Source organism: Corapipo altera, unplaced genomic scaffold (assembly GCF_003945725.1).
Source record: "Corapipo altera isolate COAL_440 unplaced genomic scaffold, ASM394572v1 116, whole genome shotgun sequence".
NCBI classification, from domain to species: domain Eukaryota; kingdom Metazoa; phylum Chordata; class Aves; order Passeriformes; family Pipridae; genus Corapipo; species Corapipo altera.
The window spans coordinates 2,513,483-2,540,135 of record NW_020884953.1 but is presented as its reverse complement, the minus strand read 5'-3'; the positions used below and the strand labels follow the sequence as shown (position 1 = coordinate 2,540,135).

Below are 26,653 nucleotides of genomic sequence, written 5' to 3'. Positions count from 1 at the left end.
TGAGAAGCGAAACAGTTAAAAATGCTTTTGCTGTGCAAGAGTGTTGATGATCAAAGGCAGAGCTCAGGACCAGTTTCACGGCATTCCTAAAGGCAGAGATATAAAAATAGTTGGGAGTATTGCTGAAAATAAGGCAGTGTTCCAACACTCTTGGAAGTCACAGATCTCTGAAAGCAGTAACGAGGAGCACATTTTCCCTTTTGCTGGGATAGGAATGGGAGATTCAGGCTGTTGGACCCATGTGTCCAGTGAAAACTCAAAATCAACATCTCAACTTCAGCCAGAAGAAGCAACTACACCCCACGACTGAGAAAAGAGAGAGGCAACACCAGAGGTCACAGGCACCTGTAGTGCCTCCTGGTTAATGCAGGACCAGAAGCAAACAAGAAAAGACCATGGACATCAGCAGAGGAAGCAGAACCACAGTCCCAGATGCTTTTGTGATTCGGGTAGGACCAAAACCATTTCCCTCCCTCACAATATGAGTAACTGCTGGTCATCTCAATAACTTTAAACATTCCAGTGGTTTAGAGTATTGGTATATTTAAATATATTCTGCAGTTTTTTGATATTTGAAATCTGATACATAGAGACACACAGAAAGACAGAAGCACTTCTACCTCTTCCCTGTTAAGGACGTTATTTGCAGTATATCTCAAGGACACATCCTTGTGGGCATTTGCTTCCCCCATTCACGTGTATATCACCCTGCAGATTCACCTGAGATCTGCCAGTGCCTTTGCTCTGTATTTCACATGCTCAGAGGCACCAAACAGACAGGACAAACTACTGCTTCCCCTTTTTTTCCCCATTTTTCTTTGGAGCAGAGGTTGTGCAGTTCTCCCAAAAACATGGTGGGTTTCTCCCAAGCTCCTCTTTCTTGTGTTCCCAGTCTTCATCTCTCTGGTCTAAGGGGATTCCTTTCATTGCAGCTGTCATGCGGTAGTTTCTGCTCTCCACCTCTGCTCTGCGAGAGAAAACAAGAGTGAGCACAGCACAGTCACATCTCCAGGTTGTTCACGAGGCACCATCTCCAGGGTCCATCTCCAGGATTGTACCTCAGTCTGGTTAAACACCTGCTGCCAGTAACACTTGAGAAAACCCTGTGTTGTGCCCGGCATGGTGCAGCCCCAACCTCTCCTCACAGAGACCCCCCTGGACCCCACCACTGTCAGGATCTGGACATGGAAACTCCAAGTGTAATTCTTGTCCAAGAGAAGGCAAACCCTTTCCTCCTACTGCAGAGCTCTGATTTTGTAGGCACTCAGGATTTATGCAGCTCTATCAGAAACATATCATCAAGTATCAGGAAAAAAAAACTTTTTTCTATGAAAGAACAGCTCTGTCACATCAGTGCAATGCTGTCCCAACTGAGAGCAGGAAGCAAAGCCAGTGCCTTCACACTGATGAGCTTCATCACATAAGCTTACTACGTCAGAGAATGATAGAATGGTTTGGGTTGGAAGGGACCTTAAAGATCATCTCGTTCCAACCCCCTGCCATGGGCAGGGACACCTTTCACTAGATCAGGTTGTTCCAAGCCCCATCCAACCTGGTCTTGAACACTTTCAGAGAACAGCTTCTCTGGGCAACCTGTGCCAGGGCCTTTACCACCCTCACAGTGAAGAATTTCTTCCTAGTATCTAATCCAACCCTACTTACCTAGGCCATTCCCCCTTGTCCTCTAACTCTATGCCCTTGTCAAAAGTCCCTCTCCAGCTCTCTTGTAGGCTCTCTTCAGGTACTGAAAGGTGATCTAAGGTCTCCACAGAGTCTGTGTTTGAGAGAGATTGTTGAGGCTCCAAGCCTGCTGGTGTTTGAGAGGCATTTGGAAAATGCCCCTAATAACATGCTTTAACTTTTGGTGAGCACTGAAGTGGTCAGGCCATAGAACCAAATGATTGTGGCAGGCCCCTTTGAACTGAACTATCTTTATTTTCTTCTATTAACTATCTGCTACCAAGGGCAAGAAACATCTTTCTGTAGACTTCTAAATGTATGTACCTATACACACGTGAGTATAAACATATGCTTTGGGCTCAGATAGAAGGAGCCTTTGGTGCAAGTTCAACACTTGGCACTTTGTAGAGAGGCTGGCAGCAGGCACAGGCTGTGGGTGTCTGTGCCAGCTCGGCACCATCCTTGGCAGCTCTCACAGCAACCAGGGTAAAGCCCTTTTCATGCAAAACAAATCTGATGCAAAATATGTGTTTGTTATTCAGAAGTAGCTGTTTCGAAGGCTGTTTCCTAACCTTTGCATGTCCATGCAAACCTCAGTGAGTCGTACGGATACTTGGTAGCAAAATATTCCCAATATTTGCATGTTAATAATATTTCCATGTTGATACATGTAATATTTCCATGTGGATGCAAAGAGTCCTCAGTACAGAACAGTGGCCCAGCCTGGGCAGGCAGGCAGTTCATGCAGCTGGCAACACCTGGGGACAGATACACAGTGTTCAAGGGTCAATGTAGTGCTAGATGGGGCTGAATTAGGATTTAGGAAGGATTTGGATATTCATAGCCCTGTTTAGATATGTTCATCAGCCCTGCATTTGGCAGACCCTCAGATTTAAAAATAGAAAACCTGCCTTTTCTCTCTTTTTGTACGACAAGCAAATACCCAAAACTGACAAAATATTCCTCATATTTATATACCACAGACACCATGAGTGGAGTGCCGACCTGCTCTGTGCTGTGCAGCATTATGTGCAGGCACACACTTAATTCTGTGTCTGCAGCACACGTTGGTACTTCCCAGCTGCTGACACTGCCTGACCACCTCTGGGACCTTCTGCACATCTAAAGGAGCAGAAGGTAATCAAAATTATACTATAAATGCCAGCCATTCCAGCTCCAAGGTTGCTGGTATGAGGAGGTGAAGCCATTGCAATTGTAAGTTACAGAGGTTGGGCTTAAAAAAAGTGTTTCTGAGTAACAGTGATAAACTCTCGGCTGCCCACAGGCTGTGTTATGGTTGTGAGGTGACTGCACAAGCTTTGTGTGCCTTATAAAATGTCCTAGGCATGGGCATTCAAAGCATCTTCCCAGTTAAGTTCTCCCAGCCATGCTCCTAGATGAGCCATGCTGCTGTGGGGTGAGTCAGGCCAGCATATGGCTCTGAAAGGCACGTTTTCCAGCTTAAATCAGTCATTCACCTCAGAAAACCCTTCATCACCTACCTGAGTTGCCCTAGGCTGTTGCTAAGGTGTCTCAGACCAGGATGTAAATCATCCTGTCAATCAGCTTGTCAGTCATTCTCCCAGGAGCCACTGCCTGCCGTGGGCATCGCCCGTTGGCATCATCCAGGCAATTCCCCTGCCCTTGCTGTCACCTCACTGCCAGGGCCCTCGTGCACAGCCAAGTGCACAGCAAATGCTACAGATTGGACAGGAATTACTGGTGAGGTTAATGCAAAAAGGACAGCATTGAATAGGTTAAGTAATTGCTATAAATGATTCGTCAAGGGAGAGAAGCCTGCAGACTTTCACTCTCAAGGTTAGACAACATTTACCTGTGCTGGTAGAGAAACTAAGCATACGAAGAGCTGAGAACAGTATAAAGAGAAACTCCACTGGAACACAGTGCCCCATTCTCAAAGGTCTGGCAAACTCGAGCTTTACTACAAAGCCAGGGTCTAGACAGTTAAGACCCTACTTAGCAAAGCTTAGGTAACAGCTGCTCGTTGTTTAAATGTCTTTAAACTGAATGTCTGAGGGTAAGAAGAGCTGACACTTCTGTGTAGAAGGAAGGTGGTGAATAGTGAGGGTTTGCACACGTCAGCTCCAAATATTGCACGGCTTTAGCTCTAAGGTGTCCCTGGCAGGGTTCAAGGCCAGGCTGGATGTGCCTTGAAGCAACCTGGTCTAGTGAAAGGTTCCCCTGCCCATGGCAGAGGGTTGGAATGAGATGAGCTTTAAGGTCCCTCTCAAGCACTCTATGAATCTGTGTTGGATGGGCAGGTAAAATGCAAAGGTTCCAGTAGCTTTCACAATAGCCAGAGCTTAGAAAGTGAAACCTGTGGCTGCCCTAGAAAGTTTTTTGGGCTTTGTACAGGGGGATTTTGCACAGTTTGGGTGTCTTTTCCTATGGCAGGACACTGATGCTGTGCGAAGATAAAAGGTGGGCATGGAGCCCTAACAGAGGAAACAAGAAGCTGTAGAAGTACAACTAAAGGAGCGCAGCACCTACAGAAAGGTTTATGTGGCACTTGGTAGGCACTGGCCTCCTCAGACATTTGCCCAGTCACCATGACTGATTTTTAACTTGGCAACTCTTGTGCTGCACTGGCAACCTGGAGACTTTGAGTTAGATATTTGTCTACAAACAAAAAATCCAGGATACACGTGGTGCCAAAGTAGTCTTGAAACTGTGGCAGTGGTAAAAGAGATGCCAGTGAAGGACTATGGTGGGACTGTAAATTAACAGAAAAACCCAGGGGAGAAAAAGATTTAGGGAGCTCTCAGCATTCCAGGCTTTGGCATGTGCAGGTTTCACGGGTAGTGTATTTAAACACCAAGTAGGGACTGTGGTTTGCACTGAACAAGCTGGTTGGCCTCTGGTGATCTGTCCCACTGCTTGAGAGAGATGCAGGTATGGGACACAGCTCAAACCTCTGGAGTACAGCATCCTAATCCAGGGAAACAGCTTTGCAAGGATGAAAATATCTGCAAGCCAAACCAGTGGCTGAAAAACAGGAATGGTAATTGGGAATCCTCTAAAAGCATATTTCTCATGGCAAGTGGTGTCACAGTGCTAACTGTAAACAGTTAAGGCAGTAAGGAGTTTCCCAAAATTTGGGAGTAATATGTGGCCATCCTATTAACAGACCAAACGATCTAATTTTCAATAATTATGTAAAAAATACAATGGTTCTTTTCTTTACTATAAGAAAAGCAAGATGATATACATATATATACATATACAACTGCTGAAGGGCTGCTCTTAAACAATTCAACCTGTGTCTTCAGTATTCACCACTCTCTAAGGGGTTAATCTTTGCCAGCTGTTGCTCTCATTTCTGTTGCTTAACAATCTCTCTGTAACACCCTTACAAAAACAATGATGTCACGAGCAGTAATGCTTTTGAAAACATACCAAGGCAAACCACAGGAGGCAGTGGAACAAAATAATTTCTTCTAAATGACTTCCCTGTGACAGACCCGTGTTTGCTTATCTCCTACTGCTCGTGCTTGACGGCTATAACAGGCTTTAGGAGGACAGATAAGTAACACCCTGTGTTTGTTCTGTTCCTTTATAGGACGGTTTGTTTAATTTTCATTGCTGGAGCCCCATCCACTGCCGCAGTGGGACCTGCCGTCACTACTCACCTCTCCAAGAACTTGGAGCAGTCCTGGTGACCGTAGATTTCCGCGAGCCTCTTGGGAGTGTCGCCAAAGAGGTCGGCTGCATCCATGGCAGCGTGCAGGGAATGGAGGGTGCGAAGAACCCTCAGCCTCCCCGACTCGGCGGCAAAGTGAGCCGGAGTCCAGCCCACGTCGCTCCGCAGGCAATGCCGGGCACCGTGATCCACGAGGAGCTTGACCAGATCCGACCGCCCTTGAGGTGGGCAGCAAAACAAGGAGAGAAGATGCAAGTGCATCAGAATTTGTGCCTTCAGGATGCAGGAGACAGTCACACACAGTTGATCATAATTCCCTCAGCCACGGATTTTTACCCACGACCCGACCATTTATATTATCATATAAATGATACTCAATAGAAAATGCTGGTTGTTTTTTACCAAACCAGACTGCTTCCAGAAGAACTTTACAACAAAAACAACTATTAGATCAAAAAGCTTTCTAATTTCTGAACAGCAATTAGTCATTGACCAATTGACTATTTATTTGTTACATTTTGCTTTTTAGTTCATTGCAATATAAAATTTAAACACAAAGAATGGGAAAACCTGTGAACAGCTTTACTAAAACAAAGGTTTGTTGGATAGGAGGTAGAGAAAATACTTGTTTTCATTCACCTTCTCATTTTTCTAACCTGGGGAATTGCTTAAAGAAGCAAAAAAAGTTATTTCTAGCCTACTTCACACTGCCTTGACTGAGCCAGATCATTCCCAAAGGCCTCTAGGCAATGTTAGTCTGTCATTATTTTCTTAAGTAGCTCAGTTCCCTTCGCTGATGCCTAAATGCATAATAATCCATCAGGGCAAAAGAAAAACGTGGTCTCAAGTTTCAAACAGCAAATTACACACTTATTTTCTGAGTAAAGACAGATGCCATGACATGACGTATAATAAACACTGCAGCATCGAGGAACAGAGGTTCAGCTTCCCATTTTACACAGTGTACAATTATACATTATGTATTGTTGTATCATCTCTTTTTTGAGATGTAAAGGGATTTTGATTTTAACAGACACTTCTGGAGGGGAAGGACCAAATGGGAGCTGCAAACACCTCTGGTCCTGCCTTGTTTACTCAAGCAGGTGAGAAAAAAGGAAGGCAATGTAAAACACAGTTATTATTTTGTTCCATTTGGTTTAATAAACACCTGGTACAAACACAGCGGGTTTTACTTTCTGCTCACTCACACAGCTGTACATGAGAAATAACTTCTTTCCACTGTATGGAGTCATCTCTTGGAAAAGTAAAGTGGGGGACAAGCAGCCATGCTCTATGTACCTACCATGTAAATTGCAAATTTTCATGTGATGGAAGAGAAAAAAGCTAAAAATCACTTCGATGGCAATCCCATGAATTATTTTGTAGGCAAAGTTCCCACTTAAATTGGTATTTTTATCTTTTTTTTTTTTTTTGCTCATTAAGGACAAAACTACCAAATACAAGCTGTGATTATTTCCAGCATACGTAAAATTACAACCAGAATCACCTTTTATGAAGCTGTTTAGCAGAGATAACAGAGCCAGGGGTGCCCTCACCTTTGGCAGCAGCCCAGTGCAGTGGGGTCCTGTCGTGCCAGTCGACATCCTTGTGGTTTGGGTCGCAGCGTCCTGCCTTCAAAATCTTTTCCACCTGGTCGTAGTCCCCCAAAGCCACGGCTTCGTGGAGCTCTGTCATGCTGCACCCTTCAGAAAGATGCCTGGTAACAGAGCAACAGGTGTTTGGTGGGTGTTCACTGATGTATCAGCTCCTCTCAGGGCTGTTTTAATAGATCAAGCAGCACCTGGATTGAAAATGAGACAGGAACTGTGAGAAACCAGGATTTAACAAAAATAAGGGAAAAAGAATGAAAGAGGAAAAGTAATTATAATTTATCTTCAAACCGGTGATCACAGAATGATGGTGACATTTGGTCTGTAGTCATGGAAATCTGGAGCCAAGTGCAGCCCTTTATATAAAGGACTTATATAAAGGACTTGTATCTAAAGCTTTTCTGAAGGGAGTTGCTGCTAAAATCCAGCTCACAGGGAACATTTGCCACAGGTCTGTTGTGCTCACTAACCATGGAAACTGGCTCCTCCCTTGCCAGTGCTGCAGATCTGTTACTGGTAGCATTTTATTGCAACAACAGAAACTACTGTGCAAGTATCTTCTCTGATGTTCTTTGGTGCAAATAATAATAAGGGATAATAATAAGAAGAATGAAACTTACAGAAAAAGCGATGGGCAGATAGTGATAGGGCAAGGGGGAATGGAGTTAAACTAAAGGAGGAGAAATTTAGATTAGATGTTAGGAAGAAATTCTTGGCTGTGAAAGTGGTGAGGCCCTGGCACAGGTTGCCCAGAGAAGCTGTGGCTGCCCCATCCCTGGAAGTGTCCAAGGCCAGGTAGGATGGGGCTTGGAGTAACCTGGTCTAGTAGAAAGTGTCCCTGCCCACAGCAGGGGGTATGGATGATCTTTAAGGTCCCTTCCAGGCCATTCTATGATTCTAAAAAATAACTGAGCTATGGCCCATTGCTTAAAGTTCTCATTACCAGTCCCATTCAATAGACCCCCATCAAGCAGATCACCAGCCCCTGCAAGGCTTTTGATTTCAATAATTATACTTGTGCTAGAGGGTATTTCCCAGCTGCTTTGCTGGCAGTGAATCTAAGCAGATTGCAAGGATCACTAGGCTACTTCATCATCCTGAGAATGGAAACTGCAATATTTTCTCCAGTCTGGTCAAATCAATGGGGAGAAAACTTTTATATTCCCATATTAATAGCTGGTCTTGAGCTAATTAGTCCCATCACCCTGATAAACCAGAAGCATTTTAGGGTTTGCTGCAGCTTCTGCATTGCATTTACTTCATGGAGAAATTTTCACAGCTTTGAAAAGACTGTGATTTTCATGTTCAGCACGTTGGAAAGGACCAACATCAGAGCTTGCAGAGGCTGATTGCGAGGGAAGGTTTGCAATCCTAAGGGCTTCATTCTGAGCCAGAGATGAATTGGGCCATTTATCTGCTCCCAACTCCCATAAGCATACCAATCACATCCCAAGTCCAGGCTGGAAGGACATAGAATCATTTCCACTCTGCTTTTTTGTAAGGAAAACAAGAAGTACAAAGGTCAGAGGGATTCACAGCCTGCTTCAGTCTTAGGTGGTTGGACTGTGCAAATAAGATCCAAAAAAACAGACCCATACTTGTCTTCTACTGAGCTTGACTCCTGTGTGTCTGGGAATATCTGAACATATTAAAAAATAAAATAAATTCTGGAGCTCCTAGTGGGACGCAGACGTATTGGTTTTGACATGTCTCTGTTACTTCAACCACTTGTTGTGCACTGCTGCCTCCTCCTCCTCCTCATTGGCTCTCACTAGTCTTGAAGAACCTGTTCCTTTAGATTAAGCAGAGATGTTCTGAGCTCTCCTCCAAGATTTCAACTACATTAAATCTATCATGAAAATGGCACATTTTAATGCATCCAGCCCATCACTGAAATGAGGGCTGGACCAAAGTACAGGGAGAAAACCAAACTCTTGAACCTTTTCATACAACTTGCTTATTTGTTTCCAACTTCAGATCATACCTACACAGAGGCATGCAAAGGGAGAGGAAGACAAGCCACTGATCCCACTCCAGGGGCTCACCAGCTCTCCAAGGGGACAGTCCATGGGACAGTTCCATAAGCGATTTAGGCCAAGCCAAATTTTACCTCCCCTCCTGCCCTGCTGCTTCCTTTGAAGCTCATATGGCCGTTTAATAGCTGCTCATCTCTCATAAAATTAATCTTTTATTATTGGTGCTGGTTTTAGGGTTAATTCCCTGAATTCAGTGTTACCGAGGGGGCAAATGCCAGGACTGTGCAAAGGGGGGGTGAGTGCAGATCTGCCCCGCCAGTAGGGACCTGTGCTCAATCTGCTTTAAACCGCTCCAGAAGTTGTACTCAAAAGCGGGATATGCTTCCCTAGAGTGTGATTACCCCCTTCTCCTAAGGCCAGAGGAAAAGATTCGGCTTTTTACGGAGCGACCTTGAGGCAAAGCGCTCCCCCGCAGCTGGTCCCCCCTCCTCGTCCAGCCACAGCTCCTCCGCGGGATGTTGCAACCCATCCGGGGAAATTTTCTCTTGGGGTTCCTGGTGCTTGACGCAGCCCCACTCCGCCACGCTCGGCAGCACCGCCGGGACATCCAGAATCCATACATATGATCCCATCCCTGCCACACGGAGGCACAGCCCAGCACCTCGGCGGCCGCGGGATCCGCCGGGACGTGCAGTCTTTGCTTGGGATGGCCCCGTGCCAGAAACTTGTTTTCCAGGCCCAGGGGAGATTTCTCCCGGGAAGACTGTCTCAGCTGAAAACTAAGGCAAAGTTTGGTCCCTCCCCTTCGGGCAGAGCCCGGCAGTGGCTCGGCCTGCGGGACAGACGTCCTCCTGTGGGAGCAGCCGCAGCTCCCCTGGCTCCGCAGGGCTCTGGGTGGCCGTCCTGCTCCTCTGGACGGCGGGACGGGAGCACAGGGCAACCGGGACACCGCACACCAGGTATGGGAAGCACCAGGCGCTACTCGAGGGCAAAAAAAAGGGTCTGGGGAGAGCACGGGGAGGAGCGACGGTGACGTGAGGGGGATTTTAAAGAGCTGGGTGGTTGCTGCGCAGCCCTTCAAACAGGTTATCAGCGCTCCCCGCTCCCCGGGTTCAGCCGGCTCATGCAGGAAGCCTGTTCCCAGTCCTCGAGGGATCGCGTTTCTCCAGTTCCTCCCTTCCAGCCCCGTATCTGGCCCCAAATTCCTGTGCGTCCCTGCGGAGGGGTGGGATTCACTCCGATGGACGTGCCCCTTCGCCGTTGAGTGTAGGGCCAATTTTCCGGTGGGGAAAACTAACCCACCTCCTGACACGGCCGTGCCCAGCCTGGCGATGGGAAGCAGCAGTGCTAGGCTGCAGCAGAGGAAACTCAGACTAGATGGAAGGGGAAAAGTTAATTCACAGCGAGAGTCTGAGATGTGCAGACCCGAGGCATGTCCTGCTTTGAGCAGGGGCTTGGACTGGGACACTGACCTCCAGTGTCCTTGCCCGCCTAAATACTTCTAGAAGGTTGAGAGGGACACAGCTGGAGGTTTTGGGTGCTCTGCCAGCACAGCATTCACCTCCCACACACCCAGCATCCCAATACCTGCAAGGGACCATGCACCCCAACTGCTGTTGGAGCTGGTGGGGAGAGGGATGGTGATTTTAAGACGTGGGTTTCCTGATGTGTTTTAAGCTCGATGAACTCAGTGGTGAGGTGGTGGACTGGCAGACGTCAGGACAGCCTGCCTGTACTTTACCCTGTGACACAACCATCCAAGCCTCTCCAGGAGCAGCAGGTGGTGGCTCCTCCAGGGAGGGACCGGGGTTGGTGGTGCTGCCTGGGCTTGCACTTACCAACCCACTAACATGTTTAGAGCAGCCAAGAAGCTGTTGTGACTTACAAATAAGATCCTCTAAGAGGCAGCGTAGGAAACAGGGGATACACCAATCCCATCTCTGATGTTATTAGTGGGTGGCCTCCCCTTTCTCTGCCTGCTGGGAGTGAAACATTCTATCTCTTCAAAAACGCTAATATGATGCAGGAAGGGGCTGTTCTCCAGTGCTTGCAGAGAAGTGATAGGGGATGCTCCTGTTGTGGGACATACACTTGGATTTAACTATTGGATCCAGAAACTCCACAGTTTGTGGAAAGACTGAACCCAAGTGCCTCCTCCTGCTGACTGCAGAGCTGCTTCCTGCTGCTTTCACCTGACATCCCCATGCCCCAACCACACAGCAGACAGGTTTCTCACCACCCAAGTCCTGCTGCAGGCCCAAACCAGCAAGCAAAGGGTAACAAGTTTTTTCAGTCCTTAAAATGGGGTGTTTAAAAGCAAGGACAAGAGCTGGGGCTCTCAGGTAAATGCTGTCATAGTGCTTACGTGTGCTTTTTCCCCCAGACCCTGTGAGTGTTGAAATGTTTTGGTATCTGGGGTAGGGACTAAGGTGATCCTATGCCCTGGTGATGAGAAATCGCTCGTTGGTTCAATCTGCAGTGCCAAATCAGGCAGGGGATGTCCTTAAAACAGATTAATCAGAGCTCAAGAAGGGGACAGTGACACCTTCAACCACTGTGGAATATCATACTGGGGAGTGCTACTGAGATGAGCATGGGAAAGTGCCCTGAGATGAGGCTGTACGGCCGTGGCCTAACTCAGGATGCAGGACTCTCATGTGAAATCTTGGGAATTGCCCAGCTCCACCTTTGGTTCTCTCAGTCTCCATTTCTGATCTTGAGAAGTGGGATGTACCAACCTTCCCTGTACAGCTCAACCTGTACCTGCCTGTGCTCATGGTGATGTGCTGTCACTGAATTACTGAGGTCAGCACTAAGCCACATCAAGATGTTGCATGGAAGCAGCCTTTAAAACATGCAGCATGCTTGTTTACTGGGAAAATAAGTGGCTCAGATCAGTGAAAAAAACACACATTAGCATTTCAGTGACAGCCTCAGCCTTTTACACTCTGCAACACAAAAGGCACCAGTGTGAAGGGCTCTTTCCTTCAGCTCCCTCACATTCCTCAGGCTCAGCTCCCCCGCTTTGGCAGCCTTCAAATAAAGGAAAAGACAAGGTCAGGAGAAAAAAAAAACAACAAAGGAGAAAAAAAAAAAACGGAAAAAAAGCCAAAACCCAAATCTAAAACTGTAGGCCCTGGTAAAACCTCCCTTCCAGCTGCCCACTACCCAAGCGAGCGCTCCTGCTTAGGAACTGCTTGCCATTTGCCAATGGCTTTCACCCTTCCCAGAGCCCCCTGAAGCCCTTTCCTCCCTTGCTGGAGAAGCTGGCACCTCTGCAGCCCCCAGCTGCTGGGACAGACACTTGTCAAGGTGACAATGATCAGGTTTTGTCAGGCACATGGAGAGCCTGCTCCAACAGCAGCACCACCATCCTCTGTCCTCCTGCACCAGCAACTTCCCACAAGATTCATGGAGATGTCGGGCCCCCTCAGGAACAGCAAGCCCACTTCAGAAAGTGCTGGGAAGTAGCACAGTGACACCCAGGACCCCATCCTGCTGCTCTCACATGCATAAGCTCTCCTGCTGGAAATCCCTGGAGCACTGGAGGGGAGTTTGCAGGATTTGGCCCAAAAAAGCTCCGTGCTGGATCATCTCCTCATGCTAGTTCACACAGACCCATGGAAGCTCATGCTGATCTATACTGACATTGGATCCAGCCTTGGAATTTAAAAAAAGCCTCTGTGTTTATCCAAGTGTTGGGAAAGGCTGTCGGAGCTGCTTCCTGTGCCCTTTCAATCCCCAGCTCCGGAACCGCTGCGGGAACCGCCCTGCAGCAGCCACAGCACATCAGCTCTGGCAAACAAACTCAAACCCTCAAACTAAAGGCAAAACCACCAAGAGACACGAGGAAGCCATCATCTCTGGCTGAATTCACCATCAGGAATGAGGACATGCTGCTGGAACTTCCATTTCACCTGTTTATCATGCTTGAAGTGGACCCGGCTCTCATCTGAGGCATGTGAGGGCTCCAGCTGTTAAAAATTGAGGAGCAGGATGCTCATTTCAGGCCTCAGCTACTGTACAGCTAGCACAGTTGTGACACTCCAGACTTAGAACACATACAGACATATAAACCCACAGCCTGATTTCTTAGAGAGCATAAGAATTTAATTTCCAGTACCACAGGAGGAGAGCAGGGCTGATGGATGCTGTTATCCCACAGCATCTATAGGGAAGTCAATTCCCAATGCTTAACTTAACAGCCTACAAGGGGCTGGGTCATTTCTCTTCTGCTGCAGATGCTGGAGGTGCACAGATGAAGGTTGAAAACTTGGTTTAATACAAAAAGAATGGGCTGATGATGTAAACTATGGAGGCTGACAGGCTGGAGGTTTGATATTTCCTTTTCTGCTGTTCTTTCAAGGGCTGGACACACTGGGCAGAGCAGCAGTTTATCATATGAGTAGTAAAACACTCCGCACAGTCACTGTGGTGTTATTCAAGTTCCCCCAAAAGAGTAAAGAAGAGCAAAAGCACCATTTTTACCTGTACCTGAATCGGGCATCTTCCAAATTTCCCAAGAAATAATGACATTGTTCTAGAGGAAAGCTGGGAAGGTGTTTAAAAGTCAGGCTTCAAGTGCGAAATGTGTTTTCAACTTGTATTTCTTACCATAAGCAAGGTGCATTTGGTGTCCTTTTCTTAATATCTATTATTGCTTTATAAATTAATGTTCTGCTTAATGCAGCTGGCTTATGAGATGGGTAGAAATTTTAACATTTAGTTTGCCTTTTAAAAAACAGCCATAATATGACAGTTTCTGAAATCTCGAAAACACCCCTCACCTGAACATATTTCTGTTTAGAAAAGCCACATTAAAGCATACAGACCCAGAGCTTCAGTGGCAGCTGAACTCCAGCCCTTTGGACTTGGAATGGGCAGTCACAGCTCCGCTCCTAAACCTACTGCCAAATCCTTTCATAGCCCTGGGTAATGGAAAGAAAGCACTGCTAACAAAAAACACTTTAGAATTCAGTAATAGCCTTGCAGCTATCAAAAAAAGAAAAGGTTATGTAAGTTACATAAAAGACCTCAAATTAAAAAAAAAAAGCTCTACAGAATGACAAATGGGCCTTCGTGGAACAATTAAAAATCAGAACAAACTCTCAGAGAAACTATATCATAAAATAGTCCACACATTTCTCCACCAACTTACAAAAAACCTTTATTTTTGTTTTTCTGTTTTTTTTAATGAAAGGGAAATAAAGTTCCCAACAGTCTCAGAAAGCCTAAGGTTTCCCTTGAGTACCAGTTTTTGTGTGGCTAATGTACTACATGCAACAGTTCCCCCCAGATTTGCAGTTATGGTTAGGTCAGCTTTTGCTCCAATGCCTCCCCAGTTAGATCCTGCTCTGTAAATGATGCCTAATTGTCAGCTGGAGACCCACACAGCAAAGACACTGAACTCAGCACATCAAACTTCCCTTTACATCTTCACATGAAAATAAAGTTGGCTTTTTTTTTTTTATTCCATATTTGGCTAAAGCTTTAACAGTTTCAGAAATGCAGTATTTGGCCTCCTTGTTTACTGCTGACCCCCAACAATCCCCACATTTTCCCTATATACACATTGCTTGGTATCAAGGGGAAACCCTTCCAGAAGCAGCAACTCTGGCTCCTGTACATCCAACAGCTGAAGGAAGAACCAGGGCAACTTCTCAAAAAACAGCAGCTGAGCTGCCAAACTCAGTCTTAAATCAACCACTTGGCCAGGCTTAAAACCCCTTCCAGCAGCTAGTATTAGCTGCCGAGCACTTAAACCTAACCACATCCTCTCCTGTGATCAGGCAGAGACTTTTCCAAGCACTTTTGCTTTATGGGATGTAAGGACGATGGAGCTAGGCTGCAAGAAGGATGGAGATGGGCACGCTGGGACGATGGAGCTGGGTTGCTGTGATGACCACAGACCTGGGCATGCCAGGGATGATGATGGAGCTGGGACACTTGGATGACAATGGAGCTGGGCACGCCAGGGATGATGGCACTGGACACACCAGGGACAACAACAGAGCTGGGCCATTGTTGAAGTGGTGGATGTGGACGCATTCTTGAAGTGGTGGATGTGGAAGGGAATTTTTTCCACATGGATGAATGGAGCCATTAGCTGCAAAGGGGAGCCAGGAGGAGGGCAATACCACACTGGAAGCACAGTTTCCTTCTGGCTCCCTTTCCAGGTGCGTCTGGAAGGGGTGGGTGAATATCCAGCGGTGGCATCACTAGTGTGCGTATGTCCCGCGGAACAGCCCTAGGCAGCCAGGTCGAAGTCGTCGCGCTCCTGGTTGTAGTCGAGCACCTTCTGCCGCAGGCGCGAGGCGTCCACCCAGGTGATGAAATCCTCGACGGCGCGGGGGACGAGCAGCGCGGGGTCTGTGACCACCTCGGGCCCCACGCGGACGTGCCCCTGCTCCACGAAGGTGACGGCGTGGCGCAGGTTCTGCGCCATCCGCAGCTTCACCAGCAGGCAGGGCAGGCGCCGGCGGCAGAAGGCGGCGGCCGAGAGGCTCTCGCAGACGGCCAGCGACTGCCGGCTGCTCACCAGCCCCAGCCCGTGCAGCTTCTCCAGCAGCGCGGCGGCGCAGCGGGCGCGGAACGCGGCGCTGTCCGGGCCCAGGTCGCGGAGCCGCCGGGCCAGGGCGCGCACGGAGCGGGCCAGCGCCTTGTACTGCACGTAGTCCTCCCGCCGGCCCAGCCGGTACCGCCGCAGCGCCCGCACCTCCGCCAGGTTACCGCCCGACGCCTCCCAGTTCACCAGGTCCAGCCGCCGCAGCAGCTTCTGCTCGTGGTACTTCAGTTTCCGCACCATCTTGACGAGACACGGGACTCAGGCTCCGCCGCGCCGCCGGCTGCGAGGGGCCTTTCCGGGGAGGAGCGGCCGCCTACACCGCGGTTCTTCCGGGGAGGAGCCGCTGACAGCGGCCGGGCAGTGAGTCCCGCCCCGGGAGTCCTTCCCCGGGAGTCCCGCCCCGGGGCGGCGGAGCCCGGTGGGGCGGTAGGTTGGGAATGGTCCCGTGTCTCCTTCACGAAGGAGAAGGCAGCGGATAGCGCCCACCCCCGCGGCCGGAGCGGCTTCCTTGCTGCCCAGCCCGGGATGCGGCTGCTTCCCCCCGCGCTCGGCGCATCCCCGGGGCCCGCCCGGCTTGGAGGGGTCACCCCAGGTACGGCCGCACCGCCCCGACACCCGCTCCGTCACGGGCAGCCCGCCCTTGTCTCTCCAGGGATCGAACCCGGGCTTCGTCATTCCTCCTGGAAAAATGGCAGCGGCGTTGTATTTCTCCGTGACATCCCGCTGCTCCTGATGAATAGGCCGATTTTCCTTGAGGAGCCGCAAAATCTTCCCTCTGTGCGGTTCGTAGCACCGCAGACCTCCCGAGTGCCACCGCGGCCTCCCCAGCCAAAGGTTTCATCCCACCTTTCTGTAAGTGCACGGTGCTGTCTGATCCTTAGGATTCAGGATACTCCAAGGAAATTCCCCAGTAGAACAGGTCAGGTTGGTGATTCGGGATTTCTCTGATTCTCATAAGCAGATTTATGTATCAGCTCAATCTTGAATTTCTTACTCCTGGATTTACAGCGCACTGGATTTGTTTCAGGGTGGGTGATCTGGTCACAGAGGCCATGGCCCTCTCCTGATTTGCTTTGTGCTTTTCTTCAGGTTTGCCAGTGAAGGCACCAATGGAAATGTGGACCAACAGCACTGAGAGATTTTACAGAATTCCTGAAGGAAAGGGGCCACACTCGGTTGGATGTACAGACCTGATGACAGATAATGCAGTTGAGGTAAAGCTTTTGGTTCTTTCTCTTTTGGATTTAAGCCACAGTGTTAGCGAAACAACTTGCTGTAGTTTTACAGAGGAGTCACACAGAAGGTCTTGTCTGTGTGCTCCATACTGACATTCATAGCTGAGCTTTCTACCTTCTCCATCCAGGTGTAGGATGTATACTGGGCATTTGCTAGATGGATGTAACCTGCAAGCCTTCCCCATGGCCAATTCCTCCTTCCTCCTAATATTCTTTTCTTTCTGACTCCCCTACTCAAGATACTGCAGAGAAACTGTGTCCTCCTGGGACCCACGGGGTTCTTCCCACCCACCCCACCACTCCCTCTTGCACTGGGCTCCTGAGGAGACTCCACATGCAGTCTCTGTGACTGTAGCTGTTCTAATCACAAAGGTCCCAGCAGGATTTGACAGTGTTGGGAGATGCAGGTGTGCAGGGCTGGGAGATGAGGGTGTGCAGTGTTTCAGCTGCAGGGTAAAGTGTGAGATGTCTTCTTGAGATTTTATCTCTCTTGAGAAGAACAGGATGTCAGTTCTGTAAGAGGTTAGCACAGTGAAGAAGCCACAATAAGAAGATGGGCACAGTAAGTAGACAAGTAGACAAATGATTTCACTTGTGGGTTTCTGTATCAAATCCTCTTGCTTCTTAGACAATCCGCCTGCAGTTACAGTGTGGTTTTACTCCTCAGACTAGCCATAGTGGAGCTTGTGATCAGTTTGTAGTGGTTGGTCATGTTTTCCTTTACTGAGCTTACTCTGTATTAGCACAAAGCAGCAATTAGTTTCTCTTTGCAATCAGCCCACGTGTTTTTGTTTTGATAAGCATTCTGAACAATTGCAGTTCTCTCAAGCATAGATAATGAACATCTTTCCTCTTCTGGTAAGCAGTTAATCACTGGGGAAGTTCACTGGGGCTGTTTTGAGATCAAGTTAATATCTTTACCAATATGGAGGAAGGTTCTTCCTTAGTGGTCTTTTTGTCAAAGGTTGGTTTAACTTTGATAAATAAATAGAAACAAGCTTCATTAAACAAGCTTTTGGTAAACTGATACATTAGTGTTCAAGAAATCAGGCTTTATTCTAAAGGTCATGTTTATTTAATCTTAACTTGCTAAACCAAAAGCACAGTTGGAGCAAGACAGTGAATTTGAATAATGTGTTGCAAATTCCCTTGCAAACCAGGAAGTAAGAATGCAGATACACACAGTTCATCTGCCTGGAACTCTGCTGAGGTGTGCCATTGGTACATTGCTGCTGTCTGCAAAGGAAAAGGACTGACAAGGGGTATGGAGGGTCCATGTGAGTGTGGAAAGCTTGGGTGCTTTCCTGGGAGACCTGGAGAGCAGACAATAAAAGAAAATTCAAACTGGTGGTAAGGAACAGAAGCAGATAAAGCACAGGTTAGCAAAGTTGTGTTTAGAAAGATGGACCACCGGAGACTTGTAAGCATCTTGTTGAGGAGGAAGAACAATATATTGTGTTCCCTTGCTGTGCAGCTGCCCAAGAGCTTCACAGACAGCCTCTGCTCAGTTTAGCCAGGAACACTATAGCCACAAGACCATGCCCCTGACACACCTCCTCTGCTGGACCACACTTCCAGAAACTAGTCTCAGAGTAAAATCTGTCTTGCTAACCCAGTGGAACAATATACATCCAGGGGGGTCCTTTCCCCCCCTTTCCCAGTTTAGCAAACTCAGTTGGGTCAGTAACAGCTCCATGAGACTCACTGACGCAAGGAAAGCAATGACAGCTCCCAGCTCAAAGGGTGAAGGGACAAAGTCATAAAATCATGGAATCACTGAATGGTTTGGATCGGAAGGGACCTTAAAGACCATATGCCATGGGCAGGGACACCTTCCACTAGGCCATGTTACTCGGGGCCCCATCCAACCTGGCCTTGAACACTTCTGGGGATGAGGCACCCACAGCTTTTCTGGGAAACCTGTGCCAGGGCCTCACCACCCTTACAGTAAAGAATTTCTTCATATATCTAATCTAACCTTGCTCTCTCTTAGTTTAGAGCCATTACCCCTTGTCCTGTCAGTCCAGGCCCTTGTCCAAAGTGCCTCTTCAGCACTCTTAGAGCCCCTTTAGGTACTAGAAAGTGATCTAAAGTCTTCCCAGAGCCTTCTTCAGGCTGAATGTCCCCAGCTCTCCTGGCCTGTCATCCTAGGAGAGATGCTCCAGCTCTCAGGTCATCCTCAGTCACCCCTCTAACAGTCAGCCCTATAAAACTGCATCATAGAACCATTCCCAGTGAGGAAGACAGAAGGAAAGATCCACCAAGATGCAGAAATGGAGCAAATTGGTAGTGACTGTTTGTAAATTATTAACTTAGTTAAATGGAGCATTTTGAATTAGCCATAGGCTAACCTAGGGAAGGTAATGTGCATCTCTGCCTGTGAAGTTCTGTATCTCATGCTACTTTAAATTCATTTTAGGGACAGAAAGTGAATTGGCATCAAAGCCTGTATAGGATAATAATTTTCTCATGAGATTCTCTTAAATCTCTTGAGCTGTCATTCTTGCATCTGAAGCCCTTTATATGGATGATTTTATCTTCCTTTTTCTCTGTCATATAGAAAGAAATGCCAATATTGGTTTTTTTACTTTCCTCCTGATCCCAGGGAAGCTTCTTACGCCTGTATTACCCAGCATGCGATGCCACAGATATTGAGGAGGCACGATGGATTCCAGACAGAGAATACTATCAGGGACTCTCTGACTTCCTTAATATGTACCGGATTGTAGGAGAAAGGCTTTTCCATTACTACGTTGGTAAGACTGGTTCTGGTTTTATTCCTTGACTAGTGCATGAGCTCTGTTTGCAGGCCACTGCCTTGCTGCTCCAAGAACAGAGTGGTATTGCTGGACTGAAAAATATATTTTAGCTACCAAGTGTTTTTGTGGGATGGGTTTCTGTAGGGAGGCTCAGTGCTGAACGTGACCAAGTTCTCAGGCAGTCCCTGACTGCTGTCGGTAGGAGTGTCTGGGCAGCTTGCTTTAGGAAGAGCTTGGGTAAGCTGCACCTATGTGTTGGGATTCAAATCCCACAGGGAAATGTGCAAAGATGTAAAAGCTGGAGAGATCCTAAGGTCTGAATACCAACAAGACTTGGATGCCGGACTGTTAGTGTTTAGGAGATATGTAGACCTCGTGCCAGACTGTGGCTGGGAAGAAGAGAGGGAAAGTATCTTCTGCCAAGTAGTAAGTATTTTCAGAATAGATCTGGATTTGTCTTATGTATTTTAAAGATGAGACTTAGTACCTTATCTTTAGGTGACTGCTCTGAAGTCAGTGGTCACCACATTCTTGGGATCTCTCCCACAGGAACGAACACTTTCTCTCATTTCAGTAACAATGACATACACTTCTGTTTTTATCCAGGTTCAGTGACCTGTCCCGCAAAGTCAAATGCTGCCTTTAAGCCAGGAGAAAAATATCCACTTCTTATTTTTTCCCATGGACTTGGAGCTTTTCGGTAATTCTGCAGTTTGTTGACAAACTATTTTTGTTGTCTATGGAGACAACAGTTATCAAGGATGGTTCTGAACAGTTTTTCAGTAGGGGGGTGAGATCCTTCTGGAGCTGAAACAGATTTCAGTAATAGGCTGCTGTGTGTCAATATGCCTCCACTGAAACAACAGCAGTAAAGAAAAGCAGGGTTGATGTATTTTTGATCATAGAATCATAGAATGGCCTGGGTTGGAAGGGACCTTAAAGATCATCTTGTTCCAACCCCCCTGCCATAAATAGGGACACCTTCCACTAGAACAGGTTGCTCGAGCTCCATTTATTTTCCCTTTGTATGATAGAGGTGAAGATATTTACTGACCCATAAGCACACTGTGAAGAGTAGCTAGTTGATTTTTGGACAGCTCTTTGAAGATGCAAAGTGCTGTATGTGCTACAGTAGCATTTTCCCTTCTGACAGTAAAACAGCACCAAGGTTTTCTGAACAGGCTTTGGTGCCTGGCATACACAAACATGCTCTGCTGGGTAGCAAATTCAAACAGAAGGAAATATCGAGTGGGGACTAGCACATACATGGTGTAGTCAGCATTTAAAAAGCAGTGGAGTTGAAAGAGTTAATGACTCACCAGAGTGTGTTTTTTATTGCAGGACAATCTATTCTGCTATTTGCATAGAGATGGCTTCTCAGGGCTTTATAGTGGCTGCTGTTGAGCACAGGTGTGTATGCTGCATGTTTTGGGAGTTCTGATGGCAAGAAATTTTCTCACATTGAACATTGAATGTTATTTATTCTAAAGAAGAATTTTTTATTCTTTTTAAAAAAGAAAAACTGACATCTCTCTTTCAGCCCTGCCCATAGCTGGGCATAGCTCCCATAGCTCAACTCTTCCCTAAACAAAAGGAACTTTGCTTAGATAAGCCCTGGAGTAAAAAGTCTCATAGTAGATAGAATCTGGAGAATATAAAGAAGCTGAGAGTTTTGGTGGGGTTATTGCATCATTTAGAAAGTCTGTCTACACTCAGTTGCAATTGCAGTAGCACTGGTTGATAACTGGATCTCCAGATCAGTGAAATCTAAAACCTGTGCTGACTTCATCTCAGACCAAATGGAATGCATACCCAGAAATAACCTTTTGCTGATATTACAGAGATGAATCTGCTTCAGCAACATATTATTGTAAAAGAAGGTCCGTTTCTGAATCACAGGAAGAGTCTACATCAAACATGGAGAAGGAGTGGATCTACTACAGGAAACTGAAAACTGGAGAGGAGGAGCGTTGCTTGCGCCATAAGCAGGTACTTGGACTGGGTCTGTGCTCTGGGAAGTGTGGCAGGAGTGGTGTGTTTAGGGCTGACTAGCAGACTCTTTCCCTTTGGCAATGTCTACAGTCTTCTGCCATGACTCAGGGTATATATAAATATGGATCAAGTCACGTGTTCCTGAAGATGGAAAAGCCAACAAGTTTTCTTCTGAGCATAAACTACTTCCTCAAAAAAGCTTTCTCATGAAGCCGCACTCTTGAGCTGAGTCAGCTGTTTGTCCTCTGGTTCCACTCAGCTTTCTGTTTCTTCTTCGTGTCTTCACACTTTTACTGCCCAGCCCAGCCTACAAGTGACACAGAGTTCAGTTCATATGTTTTTGTGGCCTTAGGCTCACTTTAGCTTTCATTTACTGTTGCATAGCAAGATGAATCATGGCTGCTCTGAGGGGGATGTTTGCTTCATAGTCTTCAACACACTGAAGGTGGTTTTTAGCAATGTAAACAGTGCAGACTTCCTGCTTATAAGCAGTGTCCATGCTAGATGTGATGTGACCATACTAATGAGCTCCTCCAAGCATAACTTGACCTTTATAATACAGGAGTGTTTTTTCCAGCTAGCGAAAACTCAGCCAGGGAGCTGCTTCTCTTTATCTCCCAGGGCCATACAGACAGCAGTCCAAGAGTCATTTCCTGTATGCCTACAACATCCTGCTTATGAGTCTCAGTGTGTAATGTCTGAACTTGCAAACAACCTCCAGAAGCCATTGTCTACAAATTTCACAAGTAGAGAAGTCAGGAGATTGGGATGTATTTGAAATTCAGTGGTGCACAGACATCTTGCTGGCTGCCTACACACTGTGGTTCCCAAGAACACTCCTGTTCTTTGATTCTTCTTGAAGCTTCTCTTTTACTGACATATCAAAGCTAAAAACTGTTCTTATGTGGGACAATGAAAACCTTTATTTGCAACAGTTTTGCTACAGTTTTCAAGGATGTGTATATATAAAAAATGAGATGGGCTTCTTAGCTCTTATTTGGGGTTTATCTGGTGTAAAGACAGTTTCAAGGCTATTGTGCAGATACCCCAACCTCTCTTTCTCCCTAGGTGCAGCAAAGAGCACAGGAGTGTATCAAAGCTCTCAATCTCATTCTTAAAATCAATTTGGGAGAGGAAGTAACAAATGTACTACATTCAGACTTTGACTGGAACAGCCTAAAGGTGAGTGAAAGGTGGCGACTGCATTTGGTTAAACAGCTAATAATGCTTCTGGTCTCCCTTTTCCATTTCTAAACTGGTTCCTGTAAATTATTCTGAAGATCACACTGTAGATCTATGAACATATTCTCAGGTCATCCCAAGATGGATAGATAGCAATGGAGCTGAAATGATGCTCTTCTCACTTCAATAGGATCTATTTCCTAAGAAATTATTCCCTTTAAAAAAAAAATTTGGGAAAGAAAGTCTCTTACAGCACCTGGATTTTTTTGACAGGATTCTGTTGATACTAGCAGAATAGCTGTGATGGGACACTCTTTTGGTGGTGCTACAGTTATTGAGAGTCTCAGCAAAGAAATAAGATTCAGGTGAGTATGCAAAAGAAGGCAAGAGACATTTGGCACTGGAGAGCTCTGGAGCAGAGCACCTTCTCTAGGATCCCCCAACTACTAATTAGCAACTGAAGCAAAGGTTTGTTTGGTATGTCTTGCTTTCTCCAGTCATGCTTCCTACAACTGTGGAACATAATAGCTGTATCTTATTATATCATGATACTGTGGGACCCTGTTGTCCTGGCAATGGAGACCAACAAATGCAAGAACAGACTCATTCTCTTCCCCCAGAGTAGAAATAATTTTGAAACAAAATGATTCATTAACCTGTTCAGTATAAGAGAGAGCTCTTTCCCATGTCTCTTGCAACTCAAAGCATGCTGAGAACTTCCATTAAGAGCTTTCTGCTTCTGTGCCAATATCCAGTTGTTTTTGGCAGGTGTGGCATTGCCCTCGATGTGTGGATGCTTCCTGTAGGTGATGACATTTACCAGAACAGTGTCCAGCAACCGCTGCTTTTTATCAACTCTGAAAAATTCCAGTGGGCTGATAACATCTTAAAGATTAAGAAGCTCATCTCCAATGACACAAACAAGAAAATGATCACTATCAAGTAAGTGTCCGGGATCCATAATTTCTGTGGTTGAAGGTGAATCTTTCCTTTCTTGTTGGAGCTGTGCAGTTATATGTAACTGCAGAAAGACAGTCACTAGAACACAAGTCCTATGAGGAGCAGCTGAGGGAGCTGGGGGGCTCAGCCTGAAGAGAAGGAGGCTCAAGGGGGAACCCTACCACTCTCTATAACTACCTGAAAGGAGGGTGTAGCCAGGTAGGGGTTGGTCTCTTCTCCCAAGTAAAAAGTGATAGGACAAGAGGAAATGGCCTCAAGTTGTACCAGGGGTGGTTTAGATTGGATATTGGGGAAAATTTCTTCACTGAAAGGGCTGTCAGGCATTGGAAAAGGCTGCCCAGGGAAGTGGAGGAGTCACCATCCCTGGAGGTATTTAAAAGTCATGCAGAAGTGGCACTGAGGAACGATTCTGTCCTTCCTCACGGCCCAGGTTTTTACTGCACATTTAAATGAGCCATACATCTCCCATACTGGGGACAGAGACCTCTCAAAGCAGCCAGTAACTCCAGGTTTTGAGATACTCCAAGGTGTGCATTCCTGTCCTGGGTCACAAGTGTTGCTCTGAGCCTCATGCATCATCTGAAGACTTTAAATAGTCTTCTGGGGGCAGTTCTGCACTCACCCAGTGAAAGCAGTGCAGTGGATGGTTCTATCCTGCACCACAGATGAGGAAAACAACTTTATCTTGATGTTTTGCTAAGCCAACGCTTTATTGCCATTGCAGCTGTAGTGACCTACACTGAGCGTGTACAAACCTTCCTCCCTTCTGTGCTTAGTACAGAATTTCCTGCTAATCTTGCATACTCGTGAGATTAATGTGTTTTATCTTCTGCTAAAGAAAAGTGTAAGACACATGACTGAAGTCTGTGCATATTTTAATTGTGTGATTTAATGTATTCTTATAAACCTGTTGATCATTTCTGTATTTGCAGGGGGACAGTACATCAGAGCTTTCCTGACTTTACCTTTGTAAGCGGAGGAATTATTGCAAGATTTTTCAAATTAAAAGGAGAAATAGATCCAAATGAAGCTATTGATATCAGCAATCATGCTTCATTGGCCTTCCTGCAGAAACATCTAAGTAAGTATCTGTTTACAGAGAAGTATGAAGTTAGCTCATATTTAATTTCTGTGAAGCTTTTTATTCAGTTTAAAGCAAGATCAAAATAAGTCTGTCAGTGGAAAAAACAAGTCAGACAGTTTCTAGAGTGTCAGTTACTTTTGTAATCTTAGCAACTCAGAGCAATGTCACTGGCATTTTGTTCTCATAGAAAAAATGATACTCCAGATTTTTATGTTTCTTAAAACATCATGCCTCCCTTACTTTGCCAAGTTGGTTTTATTTTTCAGTGTAGTTTTACAAAAAGCTGATTACTTACTCATTACCACTTGGGTTTTATTTCCCCCGTTTTACAGGTCTTAAGAAAGATTTCGATAAGTGGGATTCACTTGTGGATGGCATAGGACCCAATGTTATTCCTGGAAGCAATATTGACATATCTCCAGCTGAACCTGAATAAGGAATACAAAGAAGTACTGAAAATGCCATAGACATCAGGACACTAATGCTGGCCAGACATTGCTCAGACATGGGGTGGCATTAAACACCTACACAGCTTTTGGGGTGTGGAATAAAAAAAAAAAAAAAAAGGCATTAAGTTACATTACCATAAAACCAGAGGTTTTGATTCAAATGAGTTAGTAGGATAATAGTGAATGGATAGTAGGATAATACTGAAATACTGCAACAGGGTAACTTCTGCTTTGTAGGCAGCTTGGGGGAAATCACTTCATGGTAATTTAAATGCTCTTTCTGGTTTGGACCTAAGTCAAGTTTGCGGAGAGACAGATTAAGCTCCAAGGAATACAACTACAGTTCTGCTTACCAAGCTTTAAGTCAGTTTGCATCCAGCAAGCAACCAAAACCACCCCTCCCCCAAAACCACCACTTTGTCATTTAGATACTGTTTCAGCTGTGCTCTGACAACAGCTGTGAGTTGGGGCAGGTTGTTGCTCCTTCCAGTCAGAAAGGTGCCAGTGGAGGGTGGTCTTCAAAACTGCCTTATTTTAGTAAACCACAGTAAAAGCTACAGGAAATAGTTAAGATCACAGCAGAGAAAGGTGTTTGTTCAGACACAGGACTCCTCATATGAACTTGATCCACTTAAATGTAAGATCTGTGTTTAGTGCCATACCTAGAGAATATTTCTATTCCAAAAGCTTCTGTATTGGTCACTCTGTAATTCCCTTTGGGCAAAGCTCCAGGCAGTTCCTCTCTTGTTAATGTCTGTTACCACTATCACACAGCCTGCAGCTGAAATTATAGAGATGTGGCACCTGTAAAGCTCCCTTTACATGGTCCTTGTTAGCACTGCTTGATCTTCTGAGGTCTCTCATGGTACTAATTCTCCCCTGATACTCCTCTTTGTCCAGGTACAGTGCTGTCTGTAGCTGACAGCAGAAGCAGCTGGCTCCCACTGACAGAGAGCAATGGTAATACCTGGACAAATAGTGTCCACAGCCACCTGGTCAGCCTTGTTTAAGGCTGTCATTTTTGGATCAGAAGTTTCTGAATCTGCCCCATGGGAAGGGTGTCTTCTGAATTATGTTCATTTCAAAATGAGGTTACAAACAAAACTGAAGCAAGCAGAACAAGCAAAGCAATTAACAGTGTAATTAAATGTTACATAATCTGTGATCTTAAAATGAGATTGCAACAACACCTAAGACCTGTCCTTCAAAATTTAATGAAGTTCTTTCCAACCTACCACCATGTATTGTCTTTATTAAGCATTTAAAGATGTGTTTGAGTCACAGCTAACACCTGAAATCTACTGTGAGACAGCCAGACTGACACTATCAGCCAGCCTGCATTCCTAATCCATATGGCAGCATGAAAAATCCACAGCTTCTGAAGAGGAGGAAAAAGCTATGCCATATAGGAGCATGGAACACCACCATAAAATAAAATCCCCTTTTGAACACCTGAGGAGGAGATTAAAAGGTGAGATCTTTGAATAGCTGCAGGTTAAG

At 46.1% G+C, this 26,653-nt stretch overlaps 3 protein-coding genes across 10 annotated transcripts; 1 reads left to right on the top strand and 2 right to left on the bottom strand.

Annotated features, from left to right (window-relative positions):
- Window positions 1-523: 523 nt before the first annotated feature.
- On the bottom strand, window positions 524-10,661 carry ANKRD66 (ankyrin repeat domain 66). Of its 3 annotated transcripts, none has more exons than XM_027663490.1 (4): window positions 10,515-10,661; window positions 6,898-7,142; window positions 5,331-5,559; window positions 524-967 (listed from the first exon to the last, which is right to left on the bottom strand). In XM_027663490.1, exons 2-4 carry the CDS (start codon window positions 7,034-7,036, stop codon window positions 787-789), a joined length of 549 nt encoding a protein of 182 aa, XP_027519291.1. In that variant the 5' UTR covers window positions 7,037-7,142; window positions 10,515-10,661; the 3' UTR covers window positions 524-786. The 3 variants fall into 3 exon arrangements, with proteins under 3 accessions (XP_027519291.1, XP_027519293.1, XP_027519290.1); XM_027663492.1 differs by lacking the exon at window positions 10,515-10,661 and adding an exon at window positions 9,378-9,504; XM_027663489.1 differs by lacking the exon at window positions 10,515-10,661 and adding an exon at window positions 7,243-7,735.
- Window positions 9,619-26,387, top strand: PLA2G7 (phospholipase A2 group VII). 6 transcript variants are annotated; one of them, XM_027663482.1, is made up of 11 exons: window positions 9,619-9,886; window positions 16,582-16,706; window positions 19,333-19,483; window positions 20,093-20,186; window positions 20,828-20,896; window positions 21,328-21,475; window positions 22,547-22,660; window positions 22,934-23,025; window positions 23,429-23,602; window positions 24,553-24,701; window positions 25,037-26,387. In XM_027663482.1, exons 1-11 carry the CDS (start codon window positions 9,634-9,636, stop codon window positions 25,138-25,140), a joined length of 1,473 nt encoding a protein of 490 aa, XP_027519283.1. In that variant the 5' UTR covers window positions 9,619-9,633; the 3' UTR covers window positions 25,141-26,387. The 6 variants fall into 6 exon arrangements, with proteins under 6 accessions (XP_027519283.1, XP_027519287.1, XP_027519282.1 ...); XM_027663486.1 differs by lacking the exon at window positions 9,619-9,886 and adding an exon at window positions 15,689-15,711; XM_027663481.1 differs by lacking the exon at window positions 9,619-9,886 and adding an exon at window positions 15,869-16,411.
- On the bottom strand, window positions 14,076-15,864 carry IMP3 (IMP3, U3 small nucleolar ribonucleoprotein). Its single transcript, XM_027663488.1, has one exon. The coding sequence runs from the start codon at window positions 15,730-15,732 to the stop codon at window positions 15,175-15,177; it is 558 nt and encodes a 185-aa protein (XP_027519289.1). The 5' UTR covers window positions 15,733-15,864; the 3' UTR covers window positions 14,076-15,174.
- Window positions 26,388-26,653: the final 266 nt, after the last annotated feature.